At 43.8% G+C, this 16,112-nt stretch overlaps 1 protein-coding gene across 1 annotated transcript; it reads left to right on the top strand.

Moving 5' to 3' along the window:
• Window positions 1–12,779: 12,779 nt before the first annotated feature.
• On the top strand, window positions 12,780–15,582 carry LOC123160552 (carbonic anhydrase, chloroplastic). The gene is made up of 5 exons (XM_044578359.1): window positions 12,780–12,992; window positions 13,113–13,161; window positions 14,578–14,834; window positions 14,926–15,031; window positions 15,149–15,582. The coding sequence occupies exons 1-5, from the start codon at window positions 12,931–12,933 to the stop codon at window positions 15,281–15,283; spliced, it is 609 nt and encodes a 202-aa protein (XP_044434294.1). The 5' UTR covers window positions 12,780–12,930; the 3' UTR covers window positions 15,284–15,582.
• The last annotated feature ends 530 nt before the right edge of the window (window positions 15,583–16,112 follow it).

Here is a 16,112-nt window from a genome sequence, read left to right as displayed (position 1 = left end):
AACATATCGATATATGGGAAGATCGGCTTGTGCATCCATAACTGTTAAATGAAAAACCGATGTAACACAAATGGAAACTGGGAAGACTCACAACTTTAGACAGTTCCTTTATCAAATAAATACTCCGATCGATGATCACAACATGAATTTGCGGTGGTGAGCATGACCATCAACATTAACGGGTTCTTTCTCTTCTTTTCAGCTGATTCTGAGCATGACCATCAACACCAATAGTAGTTGCCTTTAATCCATCCGTATCAGAATGAAGCAGCAAAAGCAAAGATAAGGTTGTTGATTTAATATATATTAAAAAACAAACATACACTACTCCATTGAAGTAGGCAATTGGTAAATGAGCTTGAGTTCCATGGAGCACTTAATTAAAAAAAATCAAATGTCTAGGTTTAAATTACTTGTCTGCACACTTTCATGGCAAAATATTTTTTATGCGAGTTACAAAAATATGACAAAATCACGTATTTCTAGCACATGTACTATTAACTATAAAAGTACATGACTTTTCTTTACAGCTCACATCAGAGCGTACTTCGTGATGAAATACCACACACATCTAGTATATATACATCCATATGTACGTGCTATTTATTGTCAGATTGTTTTGAAACAAAAAAAGTTGATTTTTTTTAATGCTCTGGGCTCCATCGAGCCCAAGAGAAAAAAAATTCACTCTCTATTGAAGTATGATAACTATATAATAGTGTTGCTTCCATTGAGAAATTTAGTGTGCCATTAATTATGCAACAGATCATAAAATTATTTAGCGCAAATTATTTGTCAACACTCATGGGAGAAGATAACCATGAAAAAAAAGCAGAGAAATGAAGTCTAGTCCAATCCTAAAATTTCATATTCTTGTTGAAAGTGTTGGTTTGAAAATGAGTTTGGGGGTATAACATAAACCATAGATTTTTTGGTTGGGTCACATTGTGTTATTGCACATGATTTTGGTCCCTGTTTATGGGAATGTCGTAGATGGTAGACAAAATGACTGCCACAAGGCGCATTGCATATACTAAAGACGATGAGCTTGTTTTCTTCTCTTCAGTAAAACACTATATCCGTCCTTGATATATAATATCTTCACTATAAAATTATTTGTCTGTCGATACAACATACAAGGCTAAGCTTGGAGGTTTGACTGTTCGTTTCTTTCCAAACTAAAAGACATAAGTTTGTGCTAAAAAAATTACAATGAGACCAGTAGGACACTTGTTCCTTATAGTTAGGAGCGGCCAACATGATTTTAGTAGATAGGTAATCTCCATACACCTGCAAAAATAATGATAATCTCCATGAGTGTCTAGAAAAAAAACGTGCTTGTATTTTAGTGGTGTTTGGTGTGTGAAGTTCTACAATTCACTCGTTTCTACACACTTGCCACCCTATCCTATCTGTTCTATTATTTCTTTAATGAGAAATCCTAAAAGCTACTTCTTTCGATTATTCAACCCGTTCTCTCTCTTCAACTACTCTAGCTCTAGTTTTCACGAATCGACCCTGCTTTTATAATAATTTCTCTTCTCCCTCTCTATTGTCGACTAACTACTTTATTGTGAACCTGGATGTTGCATACATAAACAACACTTGAAGGTAGGTGTGCACCCTGTCCGGTTCAATACTATATACATGATGAGGTGATGAAGTTGTCATATATCACCACACCAAGATGAGAAACATGTTCTTATTTTCCCCTTTGCTGCTTCATCCATTCCATTTCGTAGTCCTTATCCTGATGTTTGGCATGGAAGGTTTCAGGTTGGCCAAAGGTGCTGGGAGTCTGCTTTCCTCAGACCAACCCAAGTCGTGCAGTGATTCTACCAATTCCTGCAAGGCTAGTACATGCACGATTAGTTGCCATGCTCCTCACTCTAGCCAATTAGTGTATATGTGACCTCAACTTAAACCTCGGAACCAAAAAGCCAAACTTAACGCCTCGGTCAGCACTCTACGTCTTCGGCTGATGATAGTTCTTGGTGTGACCAGTGTCCATCAAGTAGCAGGAAGAGGAACTTGCCTGCGTGTGAAGAAATACTGGTAGAGGAAAATCCAGTATTTTTATGAGTGAAAGAGACAAAAAGAATTCGGATGTTAGGTGCCTTTGTGATGAAGAAATTCTGGATCAGATCCTGCTGCGAGGAGAACGAACCGCGGCCGAAGTTGTTGCAAGGAAAAAGCACAAGGGGGTACTTGGGCAGCCAAAGCTTTGCTTTGTGCCACGTGCTGCTGCGTGAGCGTGATGTGTGTTTGGAAATGGAATGCACATAATCTTCTATTGGAATTTTGGGAAAATAACTTGTGTTTTCGTGTGAGGAACAAATGATTGCCAAGCATCCAAGGGAAATGTTGCGCAGCTGCAAAAAGACTAAGGATTCGATTCAGCTGGAACTTTGATATCATCCTAGATTTCTCGTACATACCATGAAATTTTAGGTATCAATCGGCTAAATGTACGACCCTTAGAAACATGACATATTGGGTCCTTTTCAGACAACATGGAGCATATTTATTTTCTTTTATTTCTCTGTTTCAACAAAATCGAACATGGCCAATCCAACGTGCCACTGTGTAGTCAACAAGTAATGCAATCTTGTCTCCAACCATCAACCCGTGGACATGGGCATGTTGCTAACGTGTCATGCCGAAAGCAGACGACACCACGTACAAGCAGTATATAGTGAGCATCTTTCTACTTTTTGTTTTTTGTGTCCATCGTGAAAATCTCACTGCAAGAACAGCGCTTAGGGATGGCGATGCTCTATGGTGTGGGTTGTGTTGATGCTCGTCCACGGTGAAGTCAGAGTCGTTTGCTCGGGGATTAGGGATGGCGATGACGCCGCTGGAGGAGAAGTGATGACGATGACACGTGTGTGCTAGCTCGACGAGGCCCTCTTCAGAGAGGGGTGTATGGGGTATTCTATGTGTGCCGCTCAGCGGATTGTGACGGTTTTCGCCCGGTTTTCCGTTAATTAACTGGGCAATTCTCTTATGCTTAATTAATGGATGAGGCAAATCTTTTGCCTCCGTTTCAAAAAAAAAAAAGAACAGCGCTTGTCGGTGGAAATGTTGTAAAATTCTAATTTGGAGGAATTATCATGCACTCGTAGAATTCTCACCTAAAGGGATATTGCACTGTTTGGTGGAGATGTTTGAATAGTCCCATTATTTTGGTTGCACAACCCATCCTTAATAAAAATTTGAGGCCCACGGCACAAGTTCTTATTACAAAACTGCAGTTTGTGATGTACTGTGCTTCATTCACGTTTTCAAGGTAACATTGGAGCAGTCAAATCCATATTTTCTGGATCTAGTTTCAAAAGCACTGGACAGCCCGTTATAGAATATTGGGTTGCAGACTCCACATTTATCTTTTTTTTATCGCAATATGCACTTGCCTTGCACAATTTGATGCCCAATTTTGTATGTGCATTGTAGGTTATCCAAACTGTTCCTTTAATGAACAGGTTGCTCAAACTGGAAAAGTATGGACTTGTCTTGCACCTTACTCCATATTGAGTTCTTGCAACTGGACAGGATGAAGAGGTGCTTGATTATATTTTCCTCTCAATACACTTGCACAGGTAACTCGATATAGAAGTTCATGGGTGCCAGCAGCCAGTGGTGCATTTAAAAAAATGAGTAATTACCTTTTTTATCGGGAAAATGTGTTCTACACACTTTGTTTCCACCGAAAGTTACCTTGTTGATTTCAGTTAATCGTTTCTTCTCAAGTTTTGTCAGAACATAACTGCATTACAATATTTTGTATAGAGGTTCCATCATGTCGAAGATAGTCCTTTTGATATAAGTATACCGCCTATAACCAAATTGCCTGTGATGGCTAGAACCAAAACGAATTAGTGTGCCTTATTTCATTGCGCATTTTGTTTCATCCCTAAGGGTGAACCAAAAGGCACTGCTGCACAGTTGACCCACCCAGCATACGGGCCTATGGGGCTTGCATGTCTCCATGATCTCCTATACTCTTGTAAGATTTTCAGTTTATGTAGTATAAAAACAATCACTTAATAGGATATGCGTCTAACATACAAAGGCTTGGTTTTTTTTGCTTATCCTGTCTGCATCCACCGCCAACTTGCGCGCGCATGTCCACAAACTAGATAGAATGTGTGGGTTCCAAAGAGCTGGCAAGTGATAATGTTAACTAAAGATGACAATGTGGTAATGGACTAGTTAAAAATTACTCCCCAAAAGCCCCAAGTGGAAAGGCCAAAGTTCCAACGCATAAAGAAATCAAACGTGCAGCGGCTTTTCCTTGAGTCTATCAGGCATTGTTGAGAAGACCGAAAGGCCGTTGATCATGCTATTATAGGTCTACTACTCGAATCACTACATGTTCTCCGTCATTTGGCTCAATGTTAAGCGGTTTGACTTTGGTTCGCATAAGTTTGCAGAATTAACGACCGAGTCATCCGCCGCATCGGCTTCTTATTTTCTACTTTCGGAGTTTCCAATCACTACATGTTTACATGTACCAGACGCACATGACTTGAGGGAGGCGCCTGCACACACAGCCCATGGGCTACACAGCCCACGTAGTTGGCTTCGGAAGCCCACATGCACACAATAGGTAGCTTCGCCTTCGTACATCCCACGCGATAGAAGTCGATATGCAGCAGACCGAGAGTTTGGATTGCATTCATAATTGATCCAGTGGCTTATATTTATCTGGGTGATGTGGTTGTGTGAGAGGCCAAGAAAATCAGCTAGTGGGGGGCTCCTATTTAGATATACTCCCTCTGTTACTAAATACAAGTCTTTTAAGAGATTCCACTATGGACTCCATATGGAGCAAAATAAGTGAATCTACACTCTAAAATATGTCTATATACATCCGTATGTAGTTTGTAGTGAAATATCTAAAAAGACTATATTTAGGAATGGAGTGAGTAGAAGATAACATAATGCACCCTAAGACAGGTTTGCATGTTGGGCTGCAAAGTCCACATTTATCCTTTTGGATCTCAATACACATTTCATGTTGGACACCCAATTTTTTGTGCGCTTGGTAGGTTATTCAAATGGTTTATTTAATGGACAGGTTGCTCAAACTGGACAATATGGACTTATAAAAAATTGAGGTGGACCACACAAGCCTTTATAACAAAACTGCAGTTTTTGTTGTGCTTCATTCAGTTTTTCTGGATCTAGTTTCCAAAGCATCAGACAACCTCTTGTCTTTTTTGGCTGCAAACTCCACATTTATTTTTTTGGATCTGAAAACACACTTGCCTGGAAGGCCGACCTATTTTGAATAGGCTTTGTAGGTTATTTAAATGGTTCCTTTGATGGACAAGTTGCACAAAGTAGAAAATAATGAACGTGCACTTGTACCTTACTCGGTATTGAGTTCTTGCAACTGGAGAAGATGAAGAGGTGTTTAAATATATTTTCTTCCCAGTTTTCTTGCAGGGGTAACTTCAGGGATGCTAGTAGCCAGTGGCGTGTTTAAAAAATTTCTAATTATCTTTCCCATCAGAAAAATATATTGTACACATTATACCTCCATGAATAAATGCACCTTATTTCATTGCGCATTTCGTTTCGTCTGTAGTGGTGAACCAAAAGGCACTACAACACTGTTGTCCATGCCTGTACATATGGACTTGCATGCATGTCCCCATGATCTCATATACTACCTCCGTCCTAGTTTATTAGTCCTTTTTGTATTCTGTACCAAATTTTTATTCTAAAATAACTAATTTTTTTTAATAAATGTCATAAAAAATAATAAATTTGAAACTACGTTTGAATACGAATCCAACGATATAATTTTTTATGACATGCATTAATATTTTATTAGTTAAATCTTTAGTCAAAATTTCACATAAAATACAAAGAGTACTTATAAACCAGGACAGAGGTAGTACTACTCTTGTACATTTTTCCTATTTATGTGTAAAAGCAATCATTGGAAAGAATATGAATATAACGGACAAAGCTTGGGTTTTCGTTTATCCTGTCTGCATTCACCGTCAACATGCGCGCGCATGTCCACAAACCCGATAGCATACGCGGGTTCCAAAGAGGTGGCATGTGATAATGTTAACTAGAGATGATAATGTACTACTGGACTAGTTGAAAATGACTCCCCAAAAGCCCCAAGTGGAAAGGCGAAAGCTCCTAGCACATAAAGAAATCAAACGCGTAGCGGCTTTTCCTTCACGCGATAAGGTGTCGAGTCTATCAGGAATTTGTTGCGAAGACCGAAAGGCCGTTGATCATGCTATTATAGGTCTACTACTCCATGTTCTTGCTCTATTAGGGAAAGACATGTCAATGTCCTTTGGCTCAATGTTGAGCAGTTTGACTTCTGTTCGCAGAAGTTTGCAGAATTAACGACCGAGTCATCCGACGCGTCGGCTTCCTATTTTCTTCTTTTGGAGTTTCCAATCGTTGCATGTCTAGATCTACCAGACGCACTTTGACCAGACGGAAGCGCCCGGTCGTCCAGACCTCCACAGCGTGGGCCGCCACTGCAACGCAGCCGCGGACCATTAGCGCTCGATGACCACCAGACGCGATCAGCTGGCCTGCACCGCTGCGCGGCAGTTTCCGGGCTCTCCGTTGCCTGTGCATGCGCGTGGACGACATGGCCGGCAGTGGCATGCATGTCCGTGTGCATTCGTGAACTCCGTAGGTAGTGCTATGTAGGAGTAGGTACGCACATGGCTGGTAATAACTAACGATTTGCGCCTACGCTGTTCACACCATTTGCGTTGTTGGAGCACGTTGATTAACCATTTGCGTCTATTCTGTTCACATCATTTGCGTTGTTGGCACATTGACTATCATGTCCGGCAACGGGACGCGGGGTCCCGCACAAGTACCGGCAAAGCCGGGACCGCACGCTCGAGGATTTCGTCGTGAGGGCATCTCCAGCCGTTGGCCTCTTCAGGAGGCGTTTTTTTGGCCGCCTGGGGGCTGCCGGCGAAGATTTTGACCCTGGGACGAAATTTTTCCCAGCCGTCCCCCCACCCAAGATGCATTTCGAGGACGCGTGGCGGCATCGCAGCTCGACACCGTCTCCAGCACCATCGAGGACGCCTGCCACCGTCCGCTGCACGCTCCTTGGCACGGGCCTCGCCGCCGCGTACCACCATCCCTCCTTGACACGGCATGTGCAGCAGCCACACCGCCCGCGAGGTCAACGAGCGAGGAGAGGAGGGAGGAGGAAGGAGGAGGAAGGGGGGCGCCTGGCCGCGCGCGCCCTCCGTGGCCGGCGCCGACGAGGACGGAGAGGAGGAGCTCCTACGGCGGCCACCCCGTCCCGCGCCCACGCCTCGCCGCCCCGGCCACAACCACACCGCGCCGTCCCGAGCAGGCGGAGGCCACCCCGTCCGCGCCTCCCGCGCCCACGCCATCCAGGCCACGTGCGTGCGCTTCCAGCTGGCAGGCAACGCGGGGCCGTCGCCGCGCCCGGCAAGGTCGCGTTCGAGCTCCGGTGGAGCCGCGCCCGTCATCGGTGGCAGGTACCTGCCGGTGCCGGTGCCGTCCGACGTGCAGCCGCTGGAAGGAGGAGGGGTCGTCGTCCGTCTCCGCATCGACAAGGAGGTCAGGGTCAAGGCGAGGAGGAGCGCCTGTTCCCGTGCCTGGCCGCCTCCGTGCCTGTTCCAGCGCCGCAGACAGGGACGGGCCCAGCGCCACAGACGGGGACGGCGACGAGCGGCGCGGCCTGCCGGTGCTGGAGTCAAGGACGAGGCGGCGCGTGGAGGAGCAACACTGCAGGGGAGGCCCGCGATGCAGCTTGGGCTCGTCGAGAACAGGACGCCATGGACGAGAAGGACGCCATGGACGAGCTCCCCGCCTCCCTGCTCCGGCGCCCTCCCCGCGAGCTCTGGCGCCCGCCCGCCGTGACACCCCCCGTGCCCCAGCTCCGGCGCCCTGCTCGCCGCGCCCGTTCCATCCCGTGTGCGCCAGCTTCGGTGGGTGGGGGATGGGGGAGCGTGAGCACGTGGGTGGGCCTGCAGAAAAGAGAGGGAGAGAGAGAGAGGAGAGAGGGAGTTGAGACACTGAAAGTGGGCCATTTGCATGCAAAATAAGAGTGCCGGCGTCCCCAGCTGCCTCCCTGGGGCTGGGTTTCGCCTGGTCGCGCCGGCCGTGTTTTTCCTCGAATCCGGCGAAAACTGGACTCTTGGGGTGACGAGTGGGAGGAATTTTACTCGCCGGCGGTGAAAAAGTGCCTGGGGAGGCCTTCCTGGGGGCGCGGCTGGAGATGCCCTGAGGGCGGCGGAGCTAGGGGCCTCCCAGCGTCTTCTCCTCGCCGGGCGTTCGCATCGCCGGACAGGGCTCAAGGAAGGTGGCGGCTCAGATCTGAGTTCGGACGGCTTTGTCGCAAACAACAATGACGGAATGGGATGTGGCCTCTAGATAGGGATGCGTCTACCAATGCGGTTACGGCCGGGGCGGTGATGGATGATATGCAACGGGTCACACGGTTCCCCGTTGGCACCACCGTGTTCAATCGTTCGCGTCAGGCCCTCTTTGTTGTTCAATACAATGTCCATATGAGTTGCCTATCATGATTATTGTCCATGATGTATTATTTTTTGAAGTTCATATTGTGTTGATGCCTGATGTTTAATTTATAGATGCATTATTTTCTCAAGTTATTTATCTTCTCTTGGCAAGTTTAGATGGGTAATCAGTAGTGGGAGACGTGTGCATTAGTTGGATCAATCTTGTAAATAACTATCGCGGTGACAATTACTGAAAATGGCTTGACTTTTATTTGCCACCAAAAATCAATGTTGGTATGGGGCTTTTAATAAAATTACGCAATCGACAATATGTCCAACTCATAAATGGTAAATTTGAGGGTTCAATTCCCACTGGATGCACACTAACGGGATCTTGCTTAGAGGAAGGGTCTCCGTCCATAGATTTATGACCATGATTGGTGATTTTCTATTTTGACCAAGACCATCCCATTGGTTAGTGTTGTTGGGGGCACAAGTAAAGTTTTATTTGTATTATTGTAGAACTTAATATTGGTGTACGAGACTTGTACCTTCATGGATTGGTAGCTTGCTTTCTCACTAAGGAAAAATCTTATTGCTTGTTACAAACCCTTGCACTTGAGGATCACTAGTTGTTAGGGTATAAACTAGCAATCAACACTCGTCAAGGCGGGATGGTGCCCGACGGCCACCACAACTCCATTTGTGTGGACTCAGACTCCGAGCGATCCTAGAGCACAACCGTCACCCCTAAATTGGTGGTCATGGCCCATGTGACCGATGCATCTCCTCACTCGGTTGTGCCGCACCTCGGCACCTTTCTTAGCGCTATGCTCGATAGATCCTCTGTGTGATGAGGTCGTGGCCGCTCCCCCTATCATGAAGGGCAAACAATCGATGGTCTCGCCTTCTTCTCCATGTAGTACAAGCCTGTAGGACAGAAGGTGTGATGGGTGAATCACAACTATGCAAAAAGGCGCACCTCTAACCGCGGCAAGGAACTTGGAAAACACATGCAATCCGCATCCTAAATTTTTTGTCTGGAATGCATATTCTAATGAACACTTTGTTTTGAAACATGAATAGTAGGGGAAGCCCTACTATAAGTTTCCATTAAACAAAGAAAGGAAATTTGTGTACAGGAATTACATCATTTACAAGGAGGGTTTCAATCTCCAAAGAAGAGGAAGACAAAAATTCAAAATTACAAGGTGATGGATATACAGGTTAGTAATGGATCTTCGTCAGAAGGATTAACTCTATGGGCAACCAGACACATGTCCTTCATAAAAAGAGGGCTGCTTGTGCTTACGTTATTTTCATATATTCCAAAGAACTAAGGAAGTAATCTGCATGAAGTAAGGACCACCAAAAAGGCTATTAGAAACATAGAACATTTGGTATAGATCGCCATTGGAGGTCCATGGAAATCCCTACACGGCCTCAATAGTGCCAGGCAAATCTACAATTGAAGAACATATGTTCTCTGGTTTCTAAAGATTTGCATGGCAAAGAACAGATTATGATGAACACTTAGCGATAGACGATGATTCGGGGTTAGATTATACTCTGTACTGGGTTTGAGAGTGGTAGATCTGTTTGTGATCTATTCATGAGAGATAGCATAGGCCGCCTTGCAGAGGCGGATGCAAAGAAAGAGGAAGAGGAACATGCAGCCTCTACGATCAGTCACTTTTTAATAATCCAATGGTTAAGATTGCTTTTACCTCTAAGAGGTAAGATAATGTTAATAATTACTAGTAATGTGTACGTGCAACGCACATTGATATGAGGTAGAGTATTAATTAAGAGTTCAAAAAAATAAAAACTCTTAATTGCATGCTCATATTAGAGAGCAATTTTTAGGAAATGTATGATATTAATTACTCCCTCCGTTCCTAAATATAAGTCTTTGTAGAGATTTCAATAGAAACTACATACGGATGTATATAGACATATTTTAGAGTGTGGATTCACTCATTTTGCTCCGTATATAGTCTGCATTAAAATCTCTTAAAAGATTTATATTTAGGAATGGAGGGAGTATAACATTAGTGCCATTGTAAATATTTGGTATGATATTGATTCCATGATAAACATGTTGAGCCCTCACCACTGAAGCAATTTAGGTTGTTTGGTCCAGGTGATTTGATGGCCGAGATTACTTGGATATGCCCCTTTCGATCTTTTTATCTTTGTACACTAGTAAATGCGTACGTGCATCATGTTCATATTTTGGAGAATATTTTTTTATAGATATTTGGTACAATATTAATGGCACATTGATATTAGGTAATATATTAATTGCACAGTAATTATGAGATTTTCCTGATATCGATATTTTGTATAATATTTATTGCATGTTAAATGTGTTGAGTGCTCACCATTGAAGAAATTTTGGTCGTTAGATTGACATGAATTGATGATTGTGATTACTTGAATATGCACCTTTAAGTATTTTTATCTTGGTATACTAGCAAATGTGTATGTGCAATGTACACCCATTTTTGGAGAATATTGTTTAGAGATATTTGGTAGAATATTAATTGCACAGTGATACTAGGTAATATATTAATTTCATGGCAATTATAAGATTTTCTCCGATATTGATATTTTGCATAATATTTATTGCATGATAAACACGTTCACTGCTTGCCATTGAAGCAATCTTTGTCATTCGATTGTCATGAGTTGATGGCCCAGATTACTTGGATATGCATGTTTAATTCTTTTTATCTTGGTATACGAGTAAATGTGTCACGTTCATATTTAGGGAATACTTTTTGAGATATTTGGTAGAATACTAATTGCACGTTGATATTAGGTAATATATTATTTGGACGATAATTATGAGATTCTCACTGATATTGATATTTTTGTATAATATTTATTGCATGTTAAACATATTGAGCTCTCGTCATTGAAGCGATCTTGGTCGTTGGATTGCCATGAATTTATGGCCGAGATTAGTCGGATATGCCCCTTTGAATATTTTTATATCTTGGTATACTAGTAAATGCGTACGTGCAATGCACGTTCGTATTCGGAATTTTTTTAGAGATATTTGGTATAATATGAATTGCATGTTGATATTAAGTAATATATTAATTGCATGGTAATTAAGGGATTTTCACTGATATTGATATTTTGTATAAATTTTATTGCATGCTAAACATGTTGAGTGCTCACAAATAAAGCAATTTAGGTCGTTGGGTCCATGTGATTTGATGACCGAGATTGTTTTGATTAGCCCCTTCGAGTCTTTTTATCTTGGTATACTAGTAAATGTGTATTTGCAATGCACACTCATATTTGGAGAGTATTTTTATAGAGATATTTGATATAATATTAATTGCACATTGATATTAGGTAATATATTAATTGCGTGTTAATTATTGGATTTTTACTGATATTGATATTTTGTATAATATTTATTAGATGCTAAACATATTGAATGCTCACCATTGAAGCAATCTTTGTGGTTGGATTGACATGAATGGATGGTTGAGATTAGTTCAATCTGTCCCTTTGAGATTTTTCTTATATTGGTGCAGATATAGATAGATAGATGCAAGGACTATTATGTACTTTTTTAATTCTACAAATAATAAAAATTAGAGGAAAGATACCAACTTTGCTCGTAAACTAAGAAAGGGATTATAGTGTCCCGAAGGTAAATGCGGGAAGAAATGAAAACTCTAATTAATGTTATACGTACTAATCTTTTTTATAGCATTTAATTTTATACTACTAATCAACCCTAGAGTGTTTAGCTTTGTATTTTCGTGACGGTCAAAAAATCTTACTGTTTTTCTGTATTTGCTAGTCGAATTTACCCTGGAATGATCGACGGCAGGGATTACACGGCCACACCTTTGCGTATTCTATTCTGGCATCTCTCTCGTTTCCCCTGCGCGCTCGGGAGTAGACGCGGCAGCAACCCACAAGAGTTTCTAAAAATAAGCTGCCCACAAGAACAGCGACCTCCACCTCCTCACCTTCCGCTAAGGGTCGTCCCCTAGCTGCCCCCAATTCTCCACCGTCTTCTCACCTCCAAAGAAAGGTCCGGTCGCCATCAATCCACGGGCGTGCTTAATATAATCCGATCAAACAGGAGTGCTTACTTACTAAAAGAGAAATCAGAAACGGCGATCGGCCACGAAACCAGCTGCAGCCCCACTCCTTTCACGTGTCGTCATCTTTGTTTGACCGCTACTAATCCGGCGAGACGCCAGCGGAGACGCGGGGACGATGAGCGGCGGCTGCCCCTAGGCCTCCCCTCCCCTCCCCTCCCCCACCCCCGCTGCTATATAACTGGACCCTTCCTCCTCCAGATTTCAGAATCCCACCCGACATCCTCCCCCACCCTCCAGCAAGTTTCGTCTCTCTCATCCACACCTCCTCCTCTTCCTCCGCTTCGTCCCTTCTCGAGATGGACCCCGCCGTTGAGCGCCTCAAGACCGGCTTCGAGAAGTTCAAGACCGAGGTCTACGAGTAAGCCCCCATCCTACCGCTAAGACCAACAAATCCTCCTCCTCGATCATGTTTTGGTTCGACTTTCTTGAGATTATCCAGTTCTGTCTTCTTAACCTGATTATTCTCTCGCCATGGCAGCCAGAAGCCGGATCTGTTCGAGCCCCTCAAGGCCCACCAGTCACCCAAGGTATACATACATACAATCTGATTGTCTCATGCTGGCAACGAACTCTTGGTTGCTTGTTCCGCCGTTCGGCGTCCGATCCTGGATAAACTCCGCCGCGGGTTTGGGGTCGGGTGCCCATAGCATTTCCTGTCATGGTCAAAGTAGATTAGATTAAGAAATGGAAACGGCTGCTTTGTCCTAATTGAACGTGCCATTGCCGGCCACTTGATACTAGGATACGTACTGTGAAACCAGCTAGCAAGAGGGAGAATCCTATGATGCAATACAATTTTGGATTCAACTTCCTATTTAACGCCCACACCGGTCATGAACCTCCGAGAAATTGGATCATGCATGCCGACATGCTTTGCTAAAGACGCCCACGGGTATTGTCATGATATATGATTTGGCTTATTGAGATGTCACCGTCCTTATCTCTTTGTGTTTGTGTCTTGTGGACAATGGATATAAGGAATATTCTTCTTTTCTTTCCTTCCTGCTTTTCCTTTTATAAAGGAGGAATAATAGCTAGCTAGGACAACTTATTCGTTAAGAATCTTGCAAGTAGTACAATTTCTCCCTCTCTTTGAGATTCTCAATTGGCGTGCTTGCTAATGCCATGGTGGGTTGTTGACGCTCCACTTGATAAAAATTGGACCAGCAACCGCCGTGTTGAATTACCGGTCCCACATCACTCATTTTCTTCTTAGAAAATAGGCGCCGCTCCGCACTATCACATTTGAACATAAGTTTTTTTATGAATGTCCATTTTGGAACCTTCATCATCTTGGCACCGGCCGGCCGCGTCAGACCGCACAAACAAGAACCGTGAATAGGGCATAAAGTCATCTATGGCTGTGGCCCTGCCGTTCTGCGTACATAATTAAGCAGGCTCTACACTACCATGGAAGTGCTATCAATCCGAGGAGCAACTTGCAGACCCGGGTGGGCCTGTATTCCATTCTTGATAACTGGCCGATAGATGATCAATCGTCCGTCGGGTCTGCTGTCACGGGTCATAATCAAGTCTTTATTCGGTAGTTTGGTGCTCTGGTCTTGCGACGGAAGAACCTTGCCGCTACTAACTTTGCCCGCCTTTTATGATGTCGCAAAAGCAAAATTTATTTCCGGTTTTCTCCTGCCGGACCGAATAAAAAGCAATCCGGCACAGAATGTCAAAAGTGGCAGTGCTGTTTCAGAAACGTGCACTCCACCTATCACGCCATTTTGCCATCAGCATATGTGCTTGTTTGCTTCACCCGGCTGGCTAATGCGGCTAAGCCATAATAGAATAGCGTGTCTGCTTATCTGCAACAACTGTGAAATGTTCTCATATGTTGGTGCCTTTTCTAGAAAAAAAAAACTGTGAAATCTTGTAGTTAAAAAACATAAAAAAAACAATGAAATGTTGTTAACTAAAAACATTTGGTTGTGCAGTACATGGTGTTCGCGTGCGCTGACTCGCGTGTGTGCCCATCAGTGACCTTGGGCCTGGAGCCAGGCGAGGCCTTCACCGTCCGCAACATCGCCGCCATGGTCCCGTGCTACTGCAAGAACAAGCACACTGGTGTCGGGTCGGCCATCGAGTATGCCGTCTGCGCCCTCAAGGTCGAGTTCATCGTGGTGATCGGCCACAGCCGCTGCGGCGGGATCAAGGCCCTCCTCAACCTCAAGGATGGCGCCGATGACACCTTGTAAGTTTGTAGAGGAAAACATGGGTCGAATCTGAATGAAGCTTTATGTTCGTATGTTTCTAACTGGAGCTGCTTGGTTGGTATCTATCAGCCACTTCGTCGAGGACTGGGTCAGGATCGGGTACCCGGCCAGGAAGAAGGTGAAGGATGAGTGCTCCGAGATGCCTTTTGAGGAGCAGTGCGGTGTCCTGGAAAAGGTTCGTCTGTTCGCACCATTGGCCATCTACCATTTTGTACTTTGCATGTCAATGAGTTGATTAACTCGTTGACCAACAGATGATATGTTTCTGAACCGTTCGTTTTCGTTTCTGTAGGAGGCCGTCAACGTGTCGCTCCAGAATCTGAGCACCTACCCGTTCGTCAAGGAGGGTGTGGCCAACGGAACCCTCAAGCTGGTCGGCGGCCACTACGACTTCGTCTCCGGCAAGTTCGACACATGGACGCTGTAAATTAATCTCGCCACCCATCGCTCAACTTCTACAGACACATACATGGTACATATATCATATCAAATATACCGTGGGACTGATCCATCGATGTGAATGCCATGGAGCATGCACCTGCTCGTTATTTTCCAGCAGTAGTGAACGCTGGATGGCTGGATGTCAATTTTGTAATAAGGGGTCAAATCTCCCGATGCGGGATTATTGTAAAAATATTACTGTGTGATGCATAATTTGATCGCCATGTGATCAAAAGACATCAGATGCAATTTCATTCATATTTTCATCAAGAGTTTACCTTCGTATTACCTTGTGCTCTTATGGTTTTCCTTTAGCTATGTTGTGTGGCATTGGCTAGTTGTTTCAAACTTTCCTTGGACGAACAAATGACCGTTCTAGATATGGACCTTTGCGATCTGCGCATTCATAGGCGCATATGGACTGTTAGACGGTACAAACAGTACATGGCTGTAGTGACTACCTATGAGACCTAAGCTCCTAAGGTTTTGCTTTCCCTATGATGTGAGCCACTGGCTAGCTGTTTCAGACTTTAATGTGAGGAACAGACTATCGTTCTAGACCCGCCAAAACCCTAAATTTTCTTAGATGAACACATTAGTTTGTATAACTAATAAGGACCTGAGTTTGCTCGAAAATCGAAATTGCAAACACCACTATACCCAACTGAAAGCTTTGAGGTCTTGCACGACTATTGACATTGACACTGAAAAATGACAGTCGGTGATTTACATTTATGTGTTGGAACTATTTTTTTTTTCATTTTACAAAGGGATGGCGTTTCTAGGCTAATTTCATCGGTGCCTCACAAGTGGTA

The sequence above is a fragment of the Triticum aestivum genome, chromosome 7B (assembly GCF_018294505.1).
Source record: "Triticum aestivum cultivar Chinese Spring chromosome 7B, IWGSC CS RefSeq v2.1, whole genome shotgun sequence".
In the NCBI taxonomy this organism is placed as follows: Eukaryota; Viridiplantae; Streptophyta; class Magnoliopsida; order Poales; family Poaceae; genus Triticum; species Triticum aestivum.
Note: the sequence above shows the minus strand (reverse complement) of the source record. Positions and strands in the feature narration are given on the sequence as shown.